This window comes from Lampetra fluviatilis, chromosome 22, assembly GCF_964198595.1.
Source record: "Lampetra fluviatilis chromosome 22, kcLamFluv1.1, whole genome shotgun sequence".
Classification (NCBI taxonomy): Eukaryota; Metazoa; Chordata; class Hyperoartia; order Petromyzontiformes; family Petromyzontidae; genus Lampetra; species Lampetra fluviatilis.
In genome coordinates this window covers 11,842,005-11,867,064 of record NC_136296.1, presented here as the reverse complement: position 1 = coordinate 11,867,064, position 25,060 = coordinate 11,842,005, and the positions used below count along the sequence as shown (strand labels likewise).

General features: G+C 53.8%; 2 protein-coding genes across 3 annotated transcripts in view; one reads left to right on the top strand and one right to left on the bottom strand.

Moving 5' to 3' along the window:
- CLU (clusterin) overlaps positions 1-25,060 on the bottom strand; it is a 184,685-nt gene that overhangs the window by 141,476 nt on the left and 18,149 nt on the right. The gene's annotated exons all lie outside the window — the stretch shown is intronic.
- On the top strand, positions 1,325-12,699 carry FUCA1 (alpha-L-fucosidase 1). Of its 2 annotated transcripts, XM_078866477.1 has the most exons (10): positions 1,325-1,948; positions 2,927-3,069; positions 5,456-5,590; positions 6,045-6,182; positions 6,795-6,900; positions 10,134-10,334; positions 10,653-10,843; positions 11,198-11,297; positions 11,935-12,102; positions 12,572-12,699. In XM_078866477.1, exons 1-9 carry the CDS (start codon positions 1,697-1,699, stop codon positions 12,067-12,069), a joined length of 1,401 nt encoding a protein of 466 aa, XP_078722603.1. In that variant the 5' UTR covers positions 1,325-1,696; the 3' UTR covers positions 12,070-12,102; positions 12,572-12,699. The 2 variants fall into 2 exon arrangements, with proteins under 2 accessions (XP_078722603.1, XP_078722601.1); XM_078866475.1 differs by having other exon boundaries at positions 11,935-12,699.

Here is a 25,060-nt window from a genome sequence, read left to right as displayed (position 1 = left end):
TGTGGGAGCATAGAAGTGCAGTACTACAGTGACAACGACGGATTTGGCTGCACTGCCCACAACGTGACCCCCCCATTCATCTACGAGTCACTTACTGTGACGTCTCATTCACACTTCAACTGGCACGAAGCAGGTCATGCCAACACCAACTCACTCATTCACTCACCCACTCACCTCGTCACTCACCCATATACTCAGTAGCCCACTCACTCACCCACTCACCTCGTCACTCACCCATTTACTCAGTAGCCCACTCACTCACCCACTCACCTCGTCACTCACCCATATACTCAGTAGCCCACTCACTCATTCACTCACCCACACTTGTACCAAATCATCATCCAATGACTCACCCACTCACCTACTCAACCACTCACTGTCACTCACACCCACTCATCCAGACTCACTCACCCTCTCGCTCACACACCTACTCACCAACCGACTCAAACTCCCACCCACGGATTGTCTCACTCATACTCACCCACTCACCACACTGCAAGTGACAACACACTCACTCACTCACCCAATCACCAACTCACCCACCTACTCACCACACTGCAAGTGACAACACACTCACTCACTCACTCACCTACTCACCCACCTACTCACCACACTGCAAGTTATAACACACTCACTCACTCACCCAATCACCAACTCACCCACCTACTCACCACACCGCATATCACTTCACTCACTCCTCTCTCTCTCTGCTTATTCCCTTGCACTGCTCCCATCACCACCATCGTCGTCTCTCCCCCCCCCCGGCCCAACCTCTAACCACGACAATAACGTCGGCATCCCCCGTCATCATTGCGACCACGTTGGTGCTGCTCGTTGCTGGCCGCTCGCCCGCTACCTTGTGGATTGCCTGCGCCCAGACTCTGCTTCTTCTTGGTTCTTTCGGTAAAGTCACGTAGAAGGGAACTAATAAAATAATAAAAATAAAACATAAAATAATTCACACGACGTTTCGGCCACAACGCAAGCAGACGTCCTCAGGTGAAGAACAGGTCTGTCGGCAAGACAGCGGTCTGAATGTTCTTCACCTGAGGACGGCTGCTTGCGTTGTGGCCGAAACGTCGTGAGAATTATTTTATTATGTTTTATTTTTTATTATTTTATTATGTTTTATTTTTATTATTTTATTATGTTTTATTTTTATTATTTTATAATGTTTTATTTTTATTATTTTATTATTTCCCTCCTACGTGACTTTACCGAAAGAACCAAGAAGACGAATCCCTGCAGTCACGCAAGCTTTAAATCGAAAAATTCAGCCTCTGCTTGTTAACAAGAATCGATTCGGGAATCGAAACCTTTCGAGGAAGCGAGCGATGTGGAGGAATCGAATCGCCATGGGGAGAGGAGGAAGCAACTTTAGTCGCCAGCAACAGCAGCAGCGGCAGCAGCAGCAAGCCGGCCCCGACAGTCGCAAGCAACAAATTGCAGTCAACAGCAGTCGACCAAAGCCCTTCATCAATCCACAGCCGACATCGAAGCGTCTCGTCGCGTGTGTCTCTCGTCTACGTGGGCCGTCGGGGATGGTTTGGCCATACTTCCCCGCGCTGGTCATTGCAGGGTTGGTGTAAAGAGGTGGGGGGGGGGCAGACCCCAGAAAACCGGTTCGGATAGCGCTCTCTCGCTCCCTCTCTCTCTCTCTCCGTGTTGTCATCCGGGACGCACGTGGCCCGCAGGAATGGGCCAGCGACTCTTCCCGGAGCTGCAGGGCTGGGCGCTCACGCTCACCCTGTGTCTGGCCTCTGTGGTTGTGGGGGGCACGTCCTCTGTGGTTGTGGGGGGCACGGCCCCCTACAGCCCGAACTGGGAGTCTCTGGACGCCAGGCCGCTGCCTGCCTGGTTTGACGAGGCCAAGGTGGGGGTCTTCCTACACTGGGGGATCTTCTCCGTCCCCAGCTTCGGCAGCGAATGGTTCTGGTGGCACTGGCAGGTGAGCGGGCGTGCACGGGAAGACAAAGGCGGACGGGCGTGGTGCTGGTCATCATCACCACCACCACCCCCCCTCCCCCCCCCCTTTCTTTCATAGGCGCTCCCTATCAGCACTTGCCCCAACAGTCTGTTGAGGCTATACGGGTAGTCTTTGTCTGTATGTGTGTGTGTGTGTGAGCCAGGGTAAGAGCTGCATCCAGATGGAAGCAATCAATCTGATGAATAAACTCCACAATAATCTATTTAACACGAACTCTTTCGCGGCCAATATTATCCATAATAGAGGGGTTTTTTTCGGGTTAGATCGCGTAAATATATAAATGTGTCGTTAAACCCGCCACCACCCGACACGGCCAACTAGTAAGGGTTGTCACGTAAACAGAACGTGGCCAATTTGTTACTCGTACAAATCTGTCGCCTGGTGAAGCTTGTTGCAGTTACTGCCGAAACGTCGTATTCAGATGGTAAATGTGGTTTGGTTCTCCAACACACCGGTGTACTGTACTAGTATACTACACTATACACTACACTATACACTAGTGCTCTACTAGTATACTACACTATACACTACACTGTATACACTACACTGTATACTACACTATACACTACACTATAGACTACACTATACACTACACTATACACTACACTACACACTAGTGCTGTACTGGTGACGAATTGGCCACGTTCTGTTTACGTGACAACCCTTACTAGTTGGCTGTGTCGGGTGGTGGCGGGTTTAACAACACATTTATATATTAACGTGAACTAACCCAAAACTGTATTATAAATGATAATCGACTACATGTTATTCATTTAATTCATCAATCACTTGCTGGCTAAAGTTACCACGCGATGCAAACGAGATCCGAGCGTTCGAACCAAAAAATATCGGAAAATTATCCTTTAAAAAAAAAAAATCTCCGAAAGGTGAAACGTTTAAAAAACCCTATACTCCCCGTGCGCATCCGCGTGTCGCCAGGGGGATCGAACTCCCGAGTACGTGGACTTCATGAAGAGGAACTACCCCCCCGACTTCCAGTACGCAGACTTCGCTCCGCAGTTCCGCGCCGAGTTCTTTGACGCTGGCGAGTGGGCTGACCTCTTCCTGGCCGCCGGGGTCAAGTATGGGCGCACACGCCCCTCCACACACTTTCATACCCCTCTCATCTCACTCCCCTCCAGACACTCTCCTACCTCTCCCCTCTCATCTCACTCCACTCCCCTCCACGCACTCTCCTACCTCTCCCCTCTCATCTCACTCTACTCCCCTCCACGCACTCTCCTACCTCTCCCCTCTCATCTCACTCCACTCCCCTCCACGCACTCTCCTACCTCTCCCCTCTCATCTCACTCCACTCCCCTCCACGCACTCTCCTACCTCTCCCCTCTCATCTCACTCCACTCCCCTCCACGCACTCTCCTACCTCTCCCCTCTCATCTCACTCTACTCACCTCCACGCACTCTCATACCTCTCTCATCTCACTCCACTCCCCTCCAGACACTCTCCTGCCTCTCCCCTCTCATCTCACTCCCCTCCACGCACTCTCCCACCTCTACCCTCTCATCTCACTCTACTCTGCTCCACGCACTCTCCTACTTCTCCCCTCTGACCTCACTCCACGCCACGTACTCTCCTACCTCTCCCATCTCATCTCACTCCACTCCACGCCACGTACTCTCCTACCCTCCTACCTCTCACCTCTCATCTCACTCTACTCCATTCCACACACTCTCCTACCTCTCACCTCTCATCTCACTTTACTCCCCTCCACGTACTCTCCTACCTCTTCCCCCTGATCTCACTCCACTCCACGCACTCTCCTACCTCTCCCATCTCATCTCACTCCCCTCCATGGACTCTCCTACCTCACCTCTCTCTCAATTCTACTCCAGCACCCAAGGGTTTCAGTCGAAGCCCTCATTCGACCTTCACTCTGGAGGTCACCCATTCGTCCCTGCTGTCCTCGTAGTTTGGATCTCCCTTCCCCAGCCATCTGTGCTGTAGACTTCCTGCTCCTGTTCAGATCCAGGCTCCAGACCTGTTTTCTTTCCTCTGCCTGTGACTGACTGCCTTTCTAAGTACTCTGAATATGCCTTCTGAGTCTGTACAGCATATCTAACGTATGCAATTGCATTTAGATGCCATATAAATCCATATTGCATTGTTAAATGTTTGAAACACAATGGACTCTTACACAAAATAAGTGATTCAATGTAACTTTACGTCTGTTTTAGCCGATTGTGCGACTGGCGTCATGTGAGAGATACATCATCCATTCGAAAATGTCACGAGAGCAGTGCGACCCTTTGAGGTTAGAGAGCGGCCCCACAGAAGCGGATACCGCAGAACTACCCCTCGAGAGCCCTGCAAGTAACCCCTGGTCCACAGTCAGTATGCGGCAGCACTTTCCCACCGGCTCTACCCGTGGGAGTGATGTTCGTCGCGTGGCAGTCAAGCCCTTACATTTAATTTTCAGAGCTGGAATTTAGCCAAATTAAGTGCGGAATCGAATTTAACGCGACGACGTTTTTTTAAAACGTGCAGTCATTAGCGGCCGGGTTTAAACCGTCATCTCACTACAATTGAGAATGCAGTTTCATGAATATGCAGCTACCTGGAGTCGAACTCAGGCCCACCGAGCGACCCGGGCCCCACCTCCGTGTTCCCGTCTCGCCGTGAGCACGGAGTTGACACGTGGCCCGTCCGTGACCTGCAGTCTGTACGAACTCTCCACGTGTAAATGATTACTCACAGGCGGTCGTCACACGTGGACCGTTCTCCCGACACGGCTTGCCGTGAAGTCTGTGCGCGCACGTGATCTTTCGTTCTTACGTGACCCACCTTCCTTCCAAGTCTCGCTTACCCATCGCATTTATAAGGTATATGTTGGAATGCCTGCGCGCGCGACAATGCAATTTGTTCAACCTTGACTTTAAGCTTTCGTGACTGTAGGAGTTAATATTATTTGGGTCTTTCGGTAAAGTCAGGTAGGTAGGTTAAAATTAATGAAAAAACTCACCTATCTAAAATGAACCTATCTAAAATTTAACCTATCTACGTGACTTTACCGAAAGACTCAAAGAACATGCAATTTGATAATTGTTTTTTTACCTTTCTATCTGGCAACAAAACTGACACCTTTTTTACAAGGAGTCATGTTTGCATAGACCACAATACCTGCAGTCATAATGCAAACAAAAACATGCACTGTCTTTGAAGTTGATTGGTCCACACCCGAGACAGCTTTCCTTAGAGCCTAGTCTCACATGAGTTGGACCAGGTGTCAGTTTTGTTGCCAGATAGAAGGGTAAAAAACCAATTATCATATTTTTTACTGCCAAATGGGGTTCCAATGGTGTAACAAACTTAGCCTAACCCAAAACATCAATTATGAGCCGTAATAATAATAATATCACGGTCAAAAGTTCACTTCTGGGATGAACTCCTGCCCCCCTCCATCCCATGCACCTCCCCCCCCACTTCCCCCTCCCCCCCCCACCCACCAGGTACGTGGTGCTCACGGCCAAGCACCACGAGGGCTTCACCAACTGGCCGTCCAACTTCTCGTGGAACTGGAACTCGATGGACGTGGGGCCCCGCCGTGACCTGGTCGGAGAGCTGGCCGCCGCCGTGCGGAAACGGTGCGTGGGGCGCGGCGGCCCCTGCGGCCCTCGTGGAGAGGCCGCCCTGAGGGTGCCTCTCCTGACTCACACGTCCGTGTCTGTGGCTGGCTCCGTGTCTGTGGCTGGGTCTGTGTCTGTGGCTGGCTTCGTGTCTTTTGCTGGGTCCGTGTTTGTCGCATTCGTCGCTCCGTACACGTGCCAATTGCGACGTGATGCCAAACCCTTTGTTGCGTGCAACGGAAGCGAGATGCAAACCGCGGCGGGTAAAACGACGCGAATGCGGCACAGTCGCGGCCGTTCGCCAAAGTATCTGCAGATCACGGGCGGAGGCGTCGGGCATCGTGCCGAACGACGCACGGCACGACCAGAACAACGCCGATGAACTGTATGCGGTGGATATTCGTGGGATTGGCGTGGTGAGGGTGGTGCTAATGAGTGTTGCTGACCTCGCTGTGTCTCTCCTGCTGTGCAGAGGCATCCACTTTGGGCTGTACCACTCGCTCTACGAGTGGTTCCACCCGCTCTATCTCAAGGACAAGGAGAGCGGCTTCAAGACGCAGTCTTTCGTGATGCAGAAGACGATGCCGGAGCTGTACGAGATCGTGAACAAGTACGGCTCGCTCGCTCGCTCCCTTGCTCCCTCCTTCGCTTGCTCACACAGAGAGGGTGGGAAAGTTCCTCCCCACAACCTCGTGGAGGAGATGTCATTTGCAAGGGTCTCGGAGGTAGCTTCGTAGTGTCCGCTTCTGTGGGCCGTTCTCTAACACGGTGACTGGCACTGCCGTGCGTGATAAGCGACTGGGGATGGTGTGACGCTGGTAGCGCGCGCACAATTGTGGGGCCACGACAACACGATCCCACTAATCAGGCCGAGGTTGCAAAGGCCCAGCGCAGTCAGTAGCCTCCCCCTCTCTTGCTGTGTGACGTCCTACACGGTTATGGTTCGTGATCCCCCACGACCCCCCTGCCTTTGGACCTCAAAATTTATTTATTTATCGGTATTTACCAGAGAAAATGCGTGGACTATTTTTATGTTGATGTCGGGTCCTGCTAAAGCTAAATAATCCTGAGAGTTTTGGGACCTTGAGAGACCTCAGGAGACCTTGAGAGAGAAGAGAGAGAGAGCTCGTGTTTCCCCTCGCTGCTGCTGCTGCTGCTGTTGCTGCTGCTGTTGCTGCTGCTGTTGCTGCTGCTGCTGCTGCTGTTGCTGCTGCTGTTGCAGGTACGAGCCGGAGGTGATCTGGTCGGACGGGGACTGGGAGGCCCCCGACACGTACTGGAACTCAACCGGGTTCCTCGCGTGGCTCTACAACGACAGCCCCGTCAAGGTGCCCACCGCCACCGCCACCACCACCGCCACCACCACTACCGCCACCACCACTACCGCCACCACTACCACCACTACCACCACTGCCACCACTGCCACCACCATCACCACCACCATCACCACCACCAATACCACCACCGCTGTGGATAGATGATGGCTGCTGCTAATGGTTGATGATGATGGGTGATGATGATGATGGGTGATGATCTTCGTTCACAATATTTTCTGTCTCGCTGTCCCTCCTCCCTGTGCCCAATCCAAGTTTTCGATTCCACTCCCTGATTGGGCCCCTACCACTGGAATAAACTTCCCCTGTGCATTTAGCAACACTGCCCATAGACTCCTCAACACTGCACCATAGACTCAACACTGCACATAGACTCAACACTGCCCATAGACCCCTCAACACTGCCCAGACTCAACACTGCACCATAGACTCAACACTGCACCATAGGCTCAACACTGCACCATAGACTCAACACTGCACCATAGACTCAACACTGCCCATAGACTCAACACTGCACCATAGACTCAACACTGCACCATAGGCTCAACACTGCACCATAGACTCAACACTGCACCATAGACTCAACACTGCACCATAGACTCAACACTGCACCATAGACTCAACACTGCACCATAGACTCAACACTGCACCATAGACTCAACACTGCCCATAGACTCAACACTGCACCATAGACTCAACACTGCACCATTAGGCTCAACACTGCACCATAGACTCAACACTGCCCATAGACTCAACACTGCCCATAGACTCAACACTGCACCATAGGCTCAACACTGCACCATAGACTCAACACTGCACCATAGACTCAACACTGCCCATAGACTCAACACTGCACCATAGACTCAACACTGCCCATAGACTCACCACTGCACCATATACTCAACACTGCACCATAGACTCAACACTGCACCATAGACTCAACACTGCACCATAGACTCAACACTGCACCATAGACTCACCACTGCACCATATACTCAACACTGCACCATAGACTCAACACTGCACCATAGACTCAACACTGCACCATAGACTCAACACTGCCCAGACTCAACACTGCCCATAGACTCAACACTGCACCATAGGCTCAACACTGCACCATAGACTCAACACTGCACCATAGACTCAACACTGCACCATAGACTCTAACACTGCACCATAGACTCAACACTGCCCAGACTCAACACTGCACCATAGACTCAACACTGCCCATAGACTCAACACTGCACCATAGACTCAACACTGCCCATAGACTCCTCAACACTGCACCATAAACTCAACGCTGCCCATAGACTCAACACTGCACCATAGACTCAGCACTGCCCATAGACTCCTCAACACTGCACCATAAACTCAACGCTGCCCATAGACTCAACACTGCCCATAGACTCAACACTGCACCATAGGCTCAACACTGCACCATAGACTCAACACTGCACCATAGACTCAACACTGCACCATAGACTCTAACACTGCACCATAGACTCAACACTGCCCAGACTCAACACTGCACCATAGACTCAACACTGCCCATAGACTCAACACTGCACCATAGACTCAACACTGCCCATAGACTCCTCAACACTGCACCATAAACTCAACGCTGCCCATAGACTCAACACTGCACCATAGACTCAGCACTGCCCATAGACTCAACACTGTCCATAGACTCAACACTGCCCATAGACTCAAAACTGCCCATAGACTCAACACTGCACCATAGACTCTAACACTGCACCATAGACTCAACACTGCACCATAGACTCAACACTGCACCATAGACTCAACACTGCACCATAGACTCAACACTGCACCATAGACTCAACACTGCCCAGACTCAACACTGCACCATAGACTCAACACTGCCCATAGACTCAGCACTGCACCATAGACTCAACACTGCCCATAGACTCCTCAACACTGCACCATAGACTCAGCACTGCACCATAGACTCAACACTGCCCAGACTCAACACTGCACCATAGACTCAGCACTGCACCATAGACTCAACACTGCCCATAGACTCCTCAACACTGCACCATAGACTCAGCACTGCACCATAGACTCAACACTGCACCATAGACTCAGCACTGCCCATAGACTCCTCAACACTGCACCATAGACTCAGCACTGCACCATAGACTCAACACTGCCCAGACTCAACACTGCACCATAGACTCAACACTGCACCATAGACTCAACACTGCACCATAGACTCAACACTGCCCAGACTCAACACTGCACCATAGACTCAACACTGCCCATAGACTCCTCAACACTGCACCATAGACTCAGCACTGCACCATAGACTCAACACTGCACCATAGACTCAACACTGCCCATAGACTCCTCAACACTGCACCATAGACTCAACGCTGCCCATAGACTCAACACTGCACCATAGACTCAGCACTGCCCATAGACTCCTCAACACTGCACCATAGACTCAACACTGCACCATAGACTCAACACTGCCCAGACTCAACACTGCACCATAGACTCAACACTGCCCATAGACTCCTCAACACTGCACCATAGACTCAACACTGCACCATAGACTCAACACTGCCCATAGACTCAAAACTGCACCATAGGCTCAACACTGCACCATAGACTCAACACTGCACCATAGACTCTAACACTACACCATAGACTCAACACTGCCCAGACTCAACACTGCACCATAGACTCAACACTGCCCATAGACTCAACACTGCACCATAGACTCAACACTGCCCATAGACTCCTCAACACTGCACCATAGACTCAGCACTGCCCATAGACTCCTCAACACTGCCCAGACTCAACACTGCACCATAAACTCAACACTGCCCATAGACTCAACACTGCACCATAAACTCAACGCTGCCCATAGACTCAACACTGCCCCTGTACATTAAGCAGTCCCCCTTGTTGACCTCCCTTCATTCCTCTCTCAAAGCCTCACCACGCGTTCTCCCCGTCACCCATTCCCTTCCTCTTCCCTCGCCCCTCCACTCCGTCCCTCCCCTGTAGCCCTTTCGTGACCGACCACGTTCCTTCTGTCAGGGTCACTCATTCCTCGGCCCTTAATGTACAATAATTTTGTGTTCCCGCTATTAAACTCTGTTAGAGACGGCGCCTTGAGCTAAGATCCGCGCTGCATAAATATGAAGTAAGATGAGGACTGACGCGTGGGTGGGTGCGTGCGTGTGCACGGCGCCATTCAGGACACGGTGGTGGTGAACGACCGCTGGGGTGCCGGCACGTCGTGCCGCCACGGCGGCTTCTACAACTGCGCCGACAAGTTTGCGCCGGGCACGCTGCAGCGGCACAAGTGGGAGATGTGCACCTCGGTGGACACGCGCTCCTGGGGCTACCGCCGGAACATGCGCGCCACCGACCTCCTCTCCGGCCGCGACATCGTCGCGGTGAGCCGTCGTCGTCGCCACCGCCATCGTTAACGTCGTTGTCATCACTGTCATCATCGTTGCTGTTGTTTTCCATCATCGTAGTCGTCGCTGTTATCCTCGTCATCTTTATCATCGTTATCATCATTGTTGTCGTTGTGGCGTCTTCGTTATCGTCATCGTCATCATCTTTATCAACATCATCATCGCCATCGGTTTCATTGTCATCATCATAATCATCATTGTTATCGTCATTATCGTCAGCCATCATCCATCTGAGTCTCCCCGGCGTAAAGGAGGGCGGCTCTCCCCCCCCCCCCCCCCCGTCGCTCGCCACAGGGCCTGCTGGAGACGGTGAGCTGCGGCGGCAACTACCTGCTGAACGTGGGCCCGTCGCGCGAGGGCTGGGTGGCGCCCGTGTTCCAGCGCTCGCTGCTGGCGCTGGGCGAGTGGCTGCGCGTCAACGGGGAAGCGGTCTACGGCTCGCGGCCCTGGCGGGCGCAGAACGACAGCTCCACGCCGGGGGTTTGGTGAGCGCCGTCGCCTCGCCGCCGCCACTCGCCACCTCGACTCTCGCCGCTCAGCCCCCCTCGCCTCCGGCAAGACGCTGTGGCCTCTGCTCCTGTCGCTCGCCGCTCACGCTCGCTCATCATCCCTTCCTCACCACTCGCTCACCCCTTGGGGAGCATTCAGAGCCGGTCTCCTCTCCCCTCACTGGTCGGTGGGCTACGGACCCGGCGACCCGAGTTCGATGCTCGCTCGCCATGTGTCATGCCGGCGTTCTTAATAGGCGCTACTCGCTAACAGCTCTTGCCCCAACGGCCCGTCAAAGGCTACTATATGGGGGGATCTTTTGTCTTTGTGCACTGGGTACCTGGTTGCAGGTACACGCAGAAGGGCGGCGCCGTGTACGCCGGCGTGCTCACCTGGCCCAAGGACAACGTGCTGGTCCTCGCGTCCGTGAAGGCCACGCCCGACACACAGGTAACGACCTCCGCAGGTCGCGGTCAGGGTCATGGTCAGGTCGGGGTCAAGGTCAGGGTCAGGTCGCCACGTATCAGGCTTGGGTGACATTCAGAGCATTTAATCAAATCAAATATTGTAACGGACTTTGTGGTGCATGATTCGCTCTGCTTTAAAAATGTGGACCTTCCCTGACCTCCTGCCACCTGAAGGCAGGAAACCCCTGACAAGCCACGCCCAGAGGGACAGTTTACTTTGTTTGGATGTGTCAGGTGGTGGGAGGGCATAACGAGACAAATCTGGCTGAAGTATTAGTCGGGCCTAACCAACAAAATATCCATTATGAATTGCGTGTCTGCGTGTCCGTGTGTCTGCTCGTCCGTGTGTCCACGCTACAAACCCTCCGACTGCTCGAGTTCGATTCCCGCTTATGGCCACCAACACACAGGTGACGATTATCTGAACCAGTCCTGGGTCTGGTCGCTTCAAACATCGGCATTGGGGGGGAGACAAAGGCGGCCGGGCATGGTGCCGGCCATCCCTCCCCCTTCGTGTGCCGTGCCTTCGTAGGTGCTGCTCGCTACTGACAGCACTTGCCCCAACAGTCCGTGAAGGCTATACGGTGGGGGATCTTTGTCTTTGTGCGTGCGGTCACAAGGTGTCGCTGCTGGGGTACCCGGATGACCTGAAGTGGAGCTCAAAGGGCGCCCTCGAGGTTTGGCTGCCCCCCGTCGCTCCGTCCGCGGGGCCCTCGGCCCTGGCCTGGGTGCTGCGCCTGCTGAACGTCGAATAGATCTTCACACCGGCGGAATCGGCGAGATTCCGCGTGAGAATTAGTTCAACGCCGCACACCTGATTTGTGACACTTGACGGGTGGGGGGGAGGGGTGGGGGGGTGCGTCTGTCACCATCTGTGGCCGCCGTCGTCGTCACAGTCGTCTCTGCTCCCCAATGTTCCTCCCAATCGGCTGCTGCCCTTGGGCGGTGCCGATGCCAGAGCCGGATTATCACAGCTACATGTGTGACTACACGTGTAGCTACACGTGTGGCTACATGTGGGACCCGCACTTTCAAGGGCCCCGTGCTAAATGCTTTCAAGCTATCAATTCCGGTTCAGTGATTTTGCACTTGCTCTATTACTATAGTACTATACCGTCTTCAACTTTTGTGAACGACTCGCTGTTTAAGGTTGGGTATTTGTCGTATTATCTGGCTGTACAGCAAATGAAAAAATATAATAACTTTACTATGCAAGTTAAACATTTATGTTTCAATATTTGTGTTTTTTTTATTTAGGGCCCCTTTATAACATCTGCTACGGGCCCCGCACTACCCGGTTAGAATCTCGGGAGAAGTCTGTCGGGTTCGTGATGATTTTCGAGCGTTCCGCATGAAGACGGAAGCACGTGCGATTCTGAAGCCAATAAAACATTTACACTTTTCACGTGTGTGCGTGCGTGTGTGTTGGCGATCGGTGCTCACCTACATCGCTTTCCCCAACGTTCTGTCAAGGCTACGTGGAGGATCCTTGTCGTTTGTTTCGTGTGTTCGTGGGGGGGAGCGTTGGTAGGCAGCCGAGGCGCAGCGGTTCGCACACGAGGATACGAATCCCGCTCGCGGCCAACGTCAGTGACGTGGTTCTGAAGCGGTCATCGCCCGACTCGGACTCATGAGCACCAAGCACAGTGTGCAAGCATCACCACTGGGGAGACAAAGGCGGCCGGGCGGGGTGTTGGCCACCCACCCTCTCGGTGCCGGCCTTGATAGGTGCTCGCAAACAGCACTTACCCCTGCAGTCTGGTAAAGACTATGAGGGGGGAGGGGGTTGGTCTTGGCTGCATGGGGTAGTTGCTTCTGTGGGAGTGGTGGTGTCGTGGCGAACGAACGGCACCTACAAACCCAGCGGACCCGAGTTGAATACCCGGCCATGAGTAACTTCAGCAGAGGTGGGCAATCTAGCGCAGGCCCTTCTGCAAGCAATTGCAGGGCTGCGCATTTATACATATTTTACGACCTCGTTCGAGACCCAAACATTGCAACCTCCTGGCTTGGACGTTCCTCCTCGAAGACACCGGTGGTGGTGCAACCATCAACTACAAACTTTAAGACACGAGCCACCCAAACTGTGGACCGCACAGCAAACCCGCTGAGGTCCGAGCCCCTTCGACGGACGAGGAGGGATGAGGGAGGGCAAAGCGAGGCGAACGAACTCTGCCCAAGTCTTCAGCTCGTGGCGAGCAGCGGGACCACTGGTCGCGTTGCCACTCGGTTCAGGCGGGCAACGTCGCTGCCGCAACGCGCAAGGAGAGCAAGCGGCCATGAGGTGGCGCCAGGCTGCGACTTTTACCAAAGTGAGCTGGGGGTGGATTCATGACACGGTAGCGGCTGTTAACCGTCGTATATTTCAAACTAAATATTACGTAATGAATTATTTATCCGGGAAAGCCACACTTAGTTCGTACGAGTCTTCTGCTACATTGAGTGTTTTGTTTATTCAGTTAAAATGTTCTCAGCCAATTCATGCGGAGTTTGTTATTATGGGGAGGAAACGGGAATACCTGGAGAAACCCCACGCCTTGCGCGAGGGAGCAACGCTCTATCCCCGTGCAGATGTCAACAGATGGCGATTAAATTTTGATTTAAAGCTTTCGTGACTGCAGGGATTCATATTCTTGGTTCTTTCGGTAAAGTCACGTAGAAGGGAAACAATACAATAAAATAAAAATATAGAAAACAATTAAATTCTCACTTTATATTTTTATTTTATATTTTTTAGTATTTTATTGTTTCCCTTCTACGTGACTTTACCGAAAGAAACAAGAATATAGATGACGATGAGTCCACTCGCTGTACCGCCTTCTGGCGAGCCAGGGTACGGCACCTCTACGCTAACGGGAAGGGAGTTTCGCACCATCTGTGTGTGTGCGGTGATCCACCAGCCCCTCGCTGCCCCCTCGACAGTGCTGGACCACAGGCGCTAGCCACGTGCACCAGCAGCAGCAGCACAGCCACCACCGCCCGGCTACATAAAGTGTCCCGCGTAGCCGAATGGACTCATGAGAGGCGAGCGCTGTTGGCGAGCGGCCTGTTGAGGGTTCGGCACGGTGCACTGTGGGACTGAGTGCAGTGATTGGTGACGGGCGGTTGAAAAACCCGGATCTGAACCGAGGTTCTCAGCGGTGTCGATTCGGCGTGCCACTGGGGACCACCCCAAGGCGCCACCGCGCGCTGCCTTCATCACGCGTCAGGATCATGGCCAGAGGCGTCGACGACACCACCACCACCGTCACTACCGCCACCACCACCCCCACCACCACCGCCACCACCACCGTCACCACCGCACGCAACTCCCCAATCTCCTTCTCCCCTCCGCCAGATCTTGACATCTGCTGCGCGTCTTCTTGGTTCTTTCGGTAAAGTCACGTAGAATGGAAGACAGAGTCTGTCTTCTCGACAGACCTGTTCTACACCTGAGGAAAGTTGCTTGCGTTGTGGCCGAAACGTCGTGAGAATTATTTTATTATGTATTATTTATTATTATTTTATTATTTCCATTCTACGTGACTTTACCGAAAGAACCAAGAAGATGAATCCCTGCAGTCACGAAAGCTTTAAATCGAAATCTGCTGCGCGGTTGACCACCCGTCTGTGTTCCCAACACGGTATCCCACCATCTGCTCCGAGAGTCCCTTTAAAGAGTCCCCACAGCCCCCGTCGCCTCGGTCCGGGCTGGCCTCGCGGGGACCATCGCACCCAGCTGATCGTGGTGATCATGCCGTGGCCGATCGTGCGAGCCGTGATGACACGCACGATCTGCGTTGATGGCGAGCGGCCAGGTGAGTGGAGTGCAGGAGGAGGAGGGGGAGGATCGGTGAGTGACACACGGGGGCCCTGCTCGCGCTGGAGATTGCGGCGCTCCGCCTGTCTGGGGTTTGATGCGCGCGCGTGTTGGGGGAGCGGTGGCGCAGTGGTTAGCGCGACGCGCTACGAACCCGCCGTCCCGAGTTCGATTCCCTCGCCCACGATCAACACGAGCGATGAATGTCTGAACCGGTTTCGGGGCCTCCCCCTAGGCCGACTCAGCCTCGAATGGGCACCTGTACGGTGTGTCAACTAGGAAGACGGAGGCGGCTGCGCGTGGTGCAGGCCACCCATCTCCTCGTGTGCCCCCATAGGTGTTCGTTCACGGTACTTTCCAGAAGAATTTGTTAAGGCTACACGGGGGAAATTTGTCTTGTGTGGGGAGTGGTGGCGTAGTGGTCAGCGCAATGAGCTACGAACCCGGCGTCTCGACTTCCCGCTCACGGTCAACGCCACCGATAGATACTTCAACCGGGTTGGGGCCTCCCCCAGGTCGACTCAACCTCAAATGAGGACCTGGTGCGGTGCGTCAAGACATCGCCACTGGGGAAGACAAAGGTGGCCCGCGTGACGCGAGCGACACCACCCAAACCCATGCGCCGTGCCGGCCTTCTTCATGGAAGCTCGCTTACAGCACCTTCCCTAACAGCCTGCGAGGCTGTAGAGGGGATCTTTGTCTTTGTTCTCCGCGTGTGTGTGTCGGTACGTGTGTGTGTCGGTACGTGTGTGTGTCGGTAAGTGTGTGTGTCGGTACGTGTGTGTGTGTGTCGGGTACGTGTGTGTGTGTGTCGGTACGTGTGTGTGTCGGTACGTGTGTGTGTGTCGGTACGTGTGTGTGTGTCTGTACGTGTGTGTATGTCTGTACGTGTGTGTGTCTGTACGTGTGTGTGTCAGTACGTGTGTGTGTGTCGGTACGTGTGTGTCGGTACGTGTGTGTGTGTCTGTACGTGTGTGTGTGTCTGTACGTGTGTGTGTCTGTACGTGTGTGTGTGTCGGTACGTGTGTGTGTGTCTGTACGTGTGTGTGTGTGTGTGTACGTGTCTGTGTGTGTCGGTACGTGTGTGTGTGTGTGTGTGTCGGTACGTGTGTGTGTGTCGGTACGTGTGTGTGTGTGTGTCGGTACGTGTGTGTGTGCGACATAAGTTCGACATACACCCATACAGAGAGCACCTCGCCTCGGACCATCCTCTCCTTCCCCTCGCTTGCCCCGTGTCTTGACGAGTTTAGGCCGGCGTTCAAGTACATGGCTGGGTTTTGTTTATATGTATGTTGAACTTCTTTCGCACCGTACGTAGTGTATAGGGTAATGTGTATGTAAAATGTGGAACTTAATTCGCGCCGTACGTAGTGTATCGTGTAGTGTATAGTGTAGTATGTTTGTTGAATTTCTTTCGCACCGTACGTAGCCAACCGTGCTCATCGGGAGGTGCAGGGAAAGGGCAACAAACTCGACACGAGAAGCAGTTCTCAAGAGAGAGCTCCAGTGGCTTTCAGCAACCGCATCTGTCGATGGCGCGGCTTTTTAACTGAGCACATTTACCACCAACACCACCACCACCTGCAGCACTACTAACACCACCACCACCACCACCCCCACCCCCACCACCACCACCACCCCCACCCCCAACCCCACCACCACCACCACCCCCACCACTCCCACCACCACCCCACCACCACCACCACCCCCACCACCACCACCACCCCCACCACCACCACCCCCACCACCACCACCACCCCCACCACCCCCACCACCACCACCCCCACCATCACCACCACCCCCACCCCACCCCCACCACCACCGCCCCCACCACCAATACTTCCACCGCAGGGCTGCCCAGAGATTCCTCCAGCCAACAAACAGGGCCCTCGGTGTGTGAGCCTCTTGTGTGTGTGCCCCGGCGCCATGAAATCCAGAGCGGAATGAACCGTGCAGCCGACAGCAGGAACTGGCGAGCTTGGGAAACTTAAAATCCGTGCTCTGCTAACTGCAACACCACCGCCACAACCACCACCACAACCAACCACCACCAACCACCACCACCACAACCACCACCACAACCAACACTATAAACAACACCGCCACCACCAGCACATAACCAGCGACACAAACAGCTCCACTCCACTGCCAATACCGCCACCAACACCGCCACCACCGCCACCACCAACCACCACCACCATCAATCACCAGCAGCAGCAGCAGCACAACGACCCCGGCTGTAGAGCCGTCCCGTGTGTTGGTGCAGTCATCGCTCGGCTTTGTCTTTGTCGATTTATTTAATTTAACTTTCATTAGCGTGACCTTCCACGTCTCCCTCGCGTGACCTCTCTCGGTGTCCTCTCAACTGCCCCCCCCCCTCCGCCCCTTTCTCCCCGCCACTCTCCCACTCACACGACACTGAGACGCGTTGCAAGAGGGTGGGGTGGGGGTCGTCGCTAATTGAATCCGCGCTGTTTAATTGGCCCGCGATATTTAACTTCTTGCGGCGGCGTTTGACAGTGAGCCGACGGGCGGGGGTCAAGAGGTCGCGCGTGTGGACGAAATATTCGAGGCGGCGGGTTTTTATTTCGTTGTTTTATATGATCTGCTTTTGAGATTGAGGTCGGCAATGCGTAGCGGGGGGTGGGGGGAGGAGGGGGTTATGGGTAGTAATGCCGATTACCAATCCTCCGGCCGCCTTTGTCTTCCCCAGCGGTGATGTGTTTACAGATCGCAGCAGATACTCATTTAAGGCTGAGTCGACCTAGAGGTGTAGGGGTTGGTTGGGTGGGGGGGGAGATGCCAAGTAGCGCCGATTATGTTTCAGCCGTGGCCGGGAATGCGACTTTGGTCACGTGGTCGGTAGTCGTGGTCGGTAATTATCATCAGCCGCGATCGATCCACTGCTGGATGAAGGTCTCCACCAAGCCGATGACATCATCTAAGGTCCTGCGATGCAGCGATCCACTTGGCCCGCCTGCACACGATTTCATCGCTCCATCTCCGCTGGGCGCTCTCCGTTCCATCCGTTCCCCTGGGCTGCCAGATACAGATCAGTGCCAGCCTAAAGGTGACGCGCTGGGGTCATTCTCTTTCCACTGCTGGCCAATCGGATGGTGAATATATAGACGTATTCTGGGGCGGCAGAGGGGCAATGCAACAGAGTGCATTGTTGTACTGTAGTTCTATGCGCCACGGCTCCATCAATCCGCACGGACCAACGTGGTGAAGTATGGTCAAATACCCACCCCCCTTATCCTCCTCCGTCCCATTACGCGTACGACGTGGGTCGGCCCCTTGTCCAGCAGTGGAGCGACAGTGCTGAGCAAGGGGATGATGACCTCTCCGGCCAGATTGGCTGTGGTGATGGGACAGCCAGAGCGGTCCCTTGGAGGTCACGGACACGGACATTGCAACAGCTGCGAGATCTGGCAGAAGGAAGGAAGCGATGGGCCACAGCGCTCGCCCCCCACCTCCCAACAGCCCCCTGCCCTCGTCAGAGTCGCGCCCAAGTTAGACTCCCGTGACATCAGCAGACACCCAATTATGGCAGGGGCACAGGAGCTGCGTGTGGCAGGTCCAGCGGCTAATTATAGACGCCTCGTGTACGCGTGTGTGTGTGTGCGTTACACGTGCGTACGCGTGTGTGTGAGGGAGGGGGGAGCGGTGGTGCAGCGGTTAGCGCGCCGCGCTACGAACACAGCGACCCGAGTTCGATTCCCGTTCACGGCCCAACACCAGTAGCGACGATTATCTGAACCGGTCCTGGGCTTCCCCTAGGTCGACTCAGCCTCAAATGAGTACCTGGTGCGACGTGTAAACATCACAACTGGGGATACAAAGGCGGCCGGGCGTGGTGTTGGCCACCCACCCCCTCGTGTGCCGTGCCGGCCTTCATAGGTGCTCGCTGACAGCACTTGCCCCAACAGTCTGCTAAGGCTACACGGGGGATCTCTGTCTTTGTATATAGGAGCGTGCGGCGCGCGTGTAAAACATCACACTCAGCGTTTTTCACTGCGGGCCATGAACCGTGCCTGGCACCTCCTCGCCACCGTGAAACTCTTGGGCAGCAGGGGCCGCGGTTCGCGTCCCGAGCGCCGCCTCAAGCGGCGATGTGCGGGCGCATTTACTAAACACTAAATATGGCTCGGGCAGAGAGAGGGGGGGGGGGCACAGAACAGGTGTGTGTACTACGTGTGTGTTCTACGTGTGTGGTGGTGGTGTGTGTGTGGGTGGTGTGTGTGTGGGTGGTGTGTGTGTGTGGGTGGTGTGTGTGTGGTGAGTGTGTGTGTTCTGAGTGTGTGGTGAGTGTGTGTGTGGTAAGTGTGTGTGTGGTAAATGTGTGTGGTGAATGTGTTTGGTGAGTGTGTGTTCTGTGTGTGTGGTGAGTGTGTGGTGAGTGTGTGTGTGGTGAGTGTGTGTGTGGTGAGTGTGTGTGTGGTGAGTGTGTGTGTGGTGAGTGTGTGTGTGGTGAGTGTGTGTGTGGTGAGTGTGTGTGTGGTGAGTGTGTGTGTGGTGAGTGTGTGTGTGGTGAGTGTGTGTGTGTTATGTGTGTGTGGTGAGTGTGTGTTCTGTGTGTGTGGTGAGTGTGTGTGGTGTGTGTGTGTGGTGAGTGTGTGTGGTGTGTGTGTGTGGTGAGTGTGTGTGGTGTGTGTGTGTGGTGAGTGTGTGGTGAGTGTGTGTGGTGAGTGTGTGTGGTGAGTGTGTGTTCAGTGTGTGTGGTGAGTGTGTGTTCTGTGTGTGTGGTGAGTGTGTGGTGATTGTGTGTTCTGTGTGTGTGGTGAGTGCGTGTTCTGTGTGTGTGATGAATGTGTGGTGAGTGTGTGTTCTGTGTGTGTGTTCTGTGTGTGTGTTCTGTGTGTGTGGTGAGTGTGTGGTGAGTGTGTGTGTGGTGAGTGTGTGGTGGGTGCGTGTGTGTGGTGAGTGTGTGTTCTGTGTGTGTGGTAAGTGTGTGTGGTGAGTGTGTGTGGTGAGTGCGTGTTCTGTGTGTGTGATGAATGTGTGGTGAGTGTATGTGTGGTGAGTGTGTGTGTGGTGAGTGTGTGTGTGGTGAGTGTGTGGTGAGGGTGTGTGTGTGGTGAGTGTGTGTTCTGTGTGTGTGGTAAGTGTGTGTGGTGAGTGTGTGTGGTGTGTGTGTGTGGTGAGTGTGTGTGGTGTGTGTGTGTGGTGAGTGTGTGTTCTGTGTGTGTGGTGAGTGTGTGGTGAGTGTGTGTGGTGAGTGTGTGGTGAGTGTGTGTGGTGAGTGCGTGTTCTGTGTGTGTGATGAATGTGTGGTGAGTGTGTGTTCAGTGTGTGTGGTGAGTGTGTGTTCTGTGTGTGTGGTGAGTGTGTGGTGAGTGTGTGTGGTGAGTGTGTGTTCAGTGTGTGTGGTGAGTGTGTGTTCTGTGTGTGTGGTGAGTGTGTGGTGATTGTGTGTTCTGTGTGTGTGGTGAGTGCGTGTTCTGTGTGTGTGATGAATGTGTGGTGAGTGTGTGTTCTGTGTGTGTGTTCTGTGTGTGTGGTGAGTGTGTGGTGAGTGTGTGTGTGGTGAGTGTGTGTGTGGTGAGTGTGTGTGTGGTGAGTGTGTGGTGAGGGTGTGTGTTATGTGTGTGTGGTGAGTGTGTGTTCTGTGTGTGTGGTGAGTGTGTGGTGGGTGCGTGTGTGTGGTGAGTGTGTGTTCTGTGTGTGTGGTAAGTGTGTGTGGTAAGTGTGTGTGGTGAGTGTGTGTGGTGAGTGTGTGTGGTGTGTGTGGTGAGTGTGTGTGGTGTGTGTGTGTGGTGAGTGTGTGTGGTGTGTGTGTGTGGTGAGTGTGTGTGGTGTGTGTGTGTGGTGAGTGTGTGTGGTGTGAGTGTGTGTTCTGTGTGTGTGGTGAGTGTGTGTGGTGAGTGTGTGTGGTGAGTGTGTGGTGAGTGTGTGTGGTGAGTGCGTGTTCTGTGTGTGTGATGAATGTGTGGTGAGTGTGTGTTCAGTGTGTGTGGTGAGTGTGTGTTCTGAGTGTGTGGTGAGTGTGTGTGGTGAGTGTGTGTTCAGTGTGTGTGGTGAGTGTGTGTTCAGTGTGTGTGGTGAGTGTGTGTTCTGTGTGTGTGGTGAGTGTGTGGTGATTGTGTGTTCTGTGTGTGTGGTGAGTGCGTGTTCTGTGTGTGTGATGAATGTGTGGTGAGTGTGTGTGGTGAGTGTGTGTTCTGTGTGTGTGGTGAGTGTGTGGTGATTGTGTGTTCTGTGTGTGTGTTCTATGCGTGTGTGTATGTGTCTCTGTGTGAGTTCCACGTGTCGAAGTGCCTTCGTAGGTGCTAGTCGCTAACAGAACTTGCCCCAACCGCCTGTTAAGGCTATACGGGGGATCTTTGTCTTTGGGTGCGCCTCTACACCACGTGCCTGCACGCACACACACACACGCAGATTTACGTTTGACTTGGATTCAACAACAACCGACAGAGATATTTTTAAAATCGCTGCCTCCACTGGCAACTAACACAATCACCAAACCTCGTGTCCACTCCCCTCTCTCCCTCCCCCACACCCGTTAAAAATAAAGGGGTTCGCTATGTCGGGGTCTATTCAGGGGTAGGGTTGACACCTGCTTGGAGAGAACAACTGTCGGAGGCTGGAGGGCACAGCGATAACGTTAACACCTTAATAGGTGCTCGCTAACAGCACCCTCGGTTGGCAGGTCCGAGAGGAATAACGACGGCGTGATGGGGGGGGGGTTCATCCAGCAGGAGATAGAGCAAGGCTCGTGATGCTGATTGATTAAACTACTTTTTTATATTCTTGGTTCTTTCGGTAAAGTCACGTATAGGGGAAATAAGAAAATAATACAAATAAAACAATTATTTCCCTTCTACGTGACTTTACCGAAAGAACCAAGAATATGAATCCTTGCAGTCACGAAAGCTTTAAATCGATACTTTACATTTTTATTTTACCAGCTAAACTATTCATTCTATTTTACTCGGTAAGGCCCACTGGGCTATGTAGCTCTTCTTCAAAAGCGACCTGGCAATCACAAGCGAGAGCTCAACCAAGTGGCTTATCATGCGGACACGAATCGCAGCCAAACGCTTCATGATGATGATGATGATGGACTGCACTGCCTAACGGATTGAATGGGGGTCAAAGCGGCGATGTGGTCAGAAGGTGGCGGCACGGCAAAGGATTGTTAAATCGATCTGTGCGGAGTTTCGCGCGTCTCCACGCTCTCCGGTATCTTCCCATCGGCAGCTTGCATCGGCGGTTGGGCCAAATGTAGTTGACGAGCACCTTACGAAGGCCGCCTTTGTCTTCCCAGTGCTACTATTTACACAACACCAGGTACCCCCTCAAGGCTGAGTCGACCTAGGGGAGACCCATGCCCGGTTCAGATATTCGCCATCGACGTTGGCCGTAAGTCGCAAGGTTCGTAGCGCAGCGCAGTAACCACATCGCCACCGCTCCGTGCAGACGCACACACACACACGCAACCTCCATTCGCCACTAAGTGGCGGTGACGTCACCGCGACGCTTGTGCCAGGCTACGTGCACGTTGAGGCCACGTGAAGTGTCGAACGCCCGCTGGCAGGAGGTCACGGGGCCACGGGTCGCTTGACTGAGACGACTGGCCGATGCACCACCTGTGCCCCCCGACTGTGCCAACACACCGACACAGAAACACGTGCACACCCCCACACATTGCATTTGCAATTTTCCCCAAAAGCACCAGCACTTTCAGGGGACGAATACAAAACAACGTAACGCGTTGGCCAATAACACTGAGGCCTTTAAAGGCAAACGCATATATTGGGTGACGTTTCAGGCAATGGCCCTTTTTTCATAGCACATCACACGTAGAAGGCCCACATCTGTAACACGACGTTGCTTTTGACGCATGCTTCTGAGTGTTCACCACCACTGCCAACGCAGCAGCAGCAGAATGACCAGACAATGTATTGAACTTGTTGAACTCTGCGGGCCGCTGGTCCCAATCCCCACCACCGGCTCTGCCCCACGCGCCAAAGCAGCGTTGGGTCCCTTTATGGCAGCCACCCTCTGTGCGGCCTTGCCTCTGCGCCAGTGCTCTCCTCACATTGTCAGATGGGGGGAGCCACTTTTTGCCGATGAGACATCATCAGCGTGAGGGCCGACACACGTGTGAACCCATTGGGGGTTTGACAGCAGCACGACGACGATGATGATGGGGGGGGTGTTTTCAATTTATTTTGTGTAATGACGGGGTGGGGGGGGGGCGTCAGGGGCACGAGCCGTAACCACAGATAAGTGGGAAGGTAGCCACGCGATAGCCAGCGCCAATAAGCTCTGCAGTCCTCTATATACTAAGGTGTTATCCGTCAATTAGTGAGCGTTTAAAATGTGGGAGGAAACCGGAGCAGCCGGAGAAAATCCCACGCGTGCGAGGGGGAAACACTCTATCCCATACGGACGGAACAGGTGGAGTCCGCTTTTGTTTCTGTGCTGCCTCCTCCTGGCAAGACAGGGAACTGCTTTTTTGTGTTTAGTTTGTTGTCCTTCCCCCGCACTTCCGATTAGCGCAGTTGGCTAAGTTGGCTAAAGAGGTTTAAAAAACATTCACACATATGGTGCCTCCTTGACGCCCACGGGAAGTTGAGAGTTTCGCAACATCTCTGTGTGATCCACCAACCCTCGCTGCTTGGCTGCCTCCACAGCGACGGATTGCAAACCACGCGCAACAGAGACGCCACCGCCGACGCCTGCCAATTATTGCTCAAAATCTGGGGACAAAAACCAGCAACAAAAAGTTTTTTCGCCGCAACGCGTTTGCCCCATTACGGTCAAGGCTCGCGCTCGCCTCCGGCACACCCAGCTCCCTGCGTTATGAAGAAGGACCATTGCCCGAAACGTCGCCTATTATATACATTTCTCCTTTAAAGGCCAGACGGTGGCTGTTGACGAATGTGCTGAGTTTTTCAATGGCGCATGGCTTTATCTCGCGACGTGGCACGTGACGCGGTGTTGTGACGTCATCTCGCCGCGTGGCTTGGACCGTCGTGCGAGGTTAATCATCGAGAAGGGGACGGGAAGTGTCACGAAATCCATTATTTTTTTTAAATAAAAATTATCATAATACTTATAACGAGCAGGTGATGATACCACCCGACAGTTTAATACTTTTATTATTCTGCGTGCTTACCCGGGAGGGCCTCAGCGAGTCTAATGACTCATTTTTCAGGATGGTCCTGCCAAGTTTTTTTGCAGTAGGGGGTAGAGTGATAATTGCTGGCAAGTGAATTCCAACTCGGTGCGGTAAGTTTCGGGTAATTTTTTTCTCTCAAATTTGGACCGTGACACCGGCACACAGATGACCTCACCGGATCTTCAACGTGCCGTGTCGAAGCGGAGAACAACCCCGCAGTATTAACCAGGGCGGCCGCTCGATTCTAAACCGCCAAACTCTACGACAAGCGAAACTCATGATGGATAGCGCTTGGTAACTATGTTAACTAACCAGGTAGGGCCCTCTAACCGATATGTTTCTTGTTCAGAAGCAACCTGGTCATCGCAAAATGATAACTCGACGAAGTGGCTTATCGTGCGGAAATGTATCGCAGCCACATTCTCTAAACGCGGGATGATGTTGAAACTAATTGTGGAGGGGAAAAAACCTGAGTGCAACCCACACGACCACGGGGGGGGGGGGGGGGAGAGAGAGATAGAACATGCACACTTCAAATATACAGGCATCGTCGGGGTCGGGATCAAACGAACGACCTCCTGTATACCAGGCGAGGGAGTTAACATCTCGCCACCGTGGCACCCACCTTGGTTGGGTAGCCACCATGTGCATGTCTGGTGGTTATAGGTTGCCGTGGTTAGGGTTAGGGTGGGGGAGAGGGGGGGCTCAGAGGTTATTGGGGCGTTCCACGCCCCATCGCCCCCCCCCCCTCTCCCCCCCCCCCCTAATTTCCGGCAATCCTCGTGTCGGGGCGATGCAATCGCCGCGTGGCTGCCAGGCG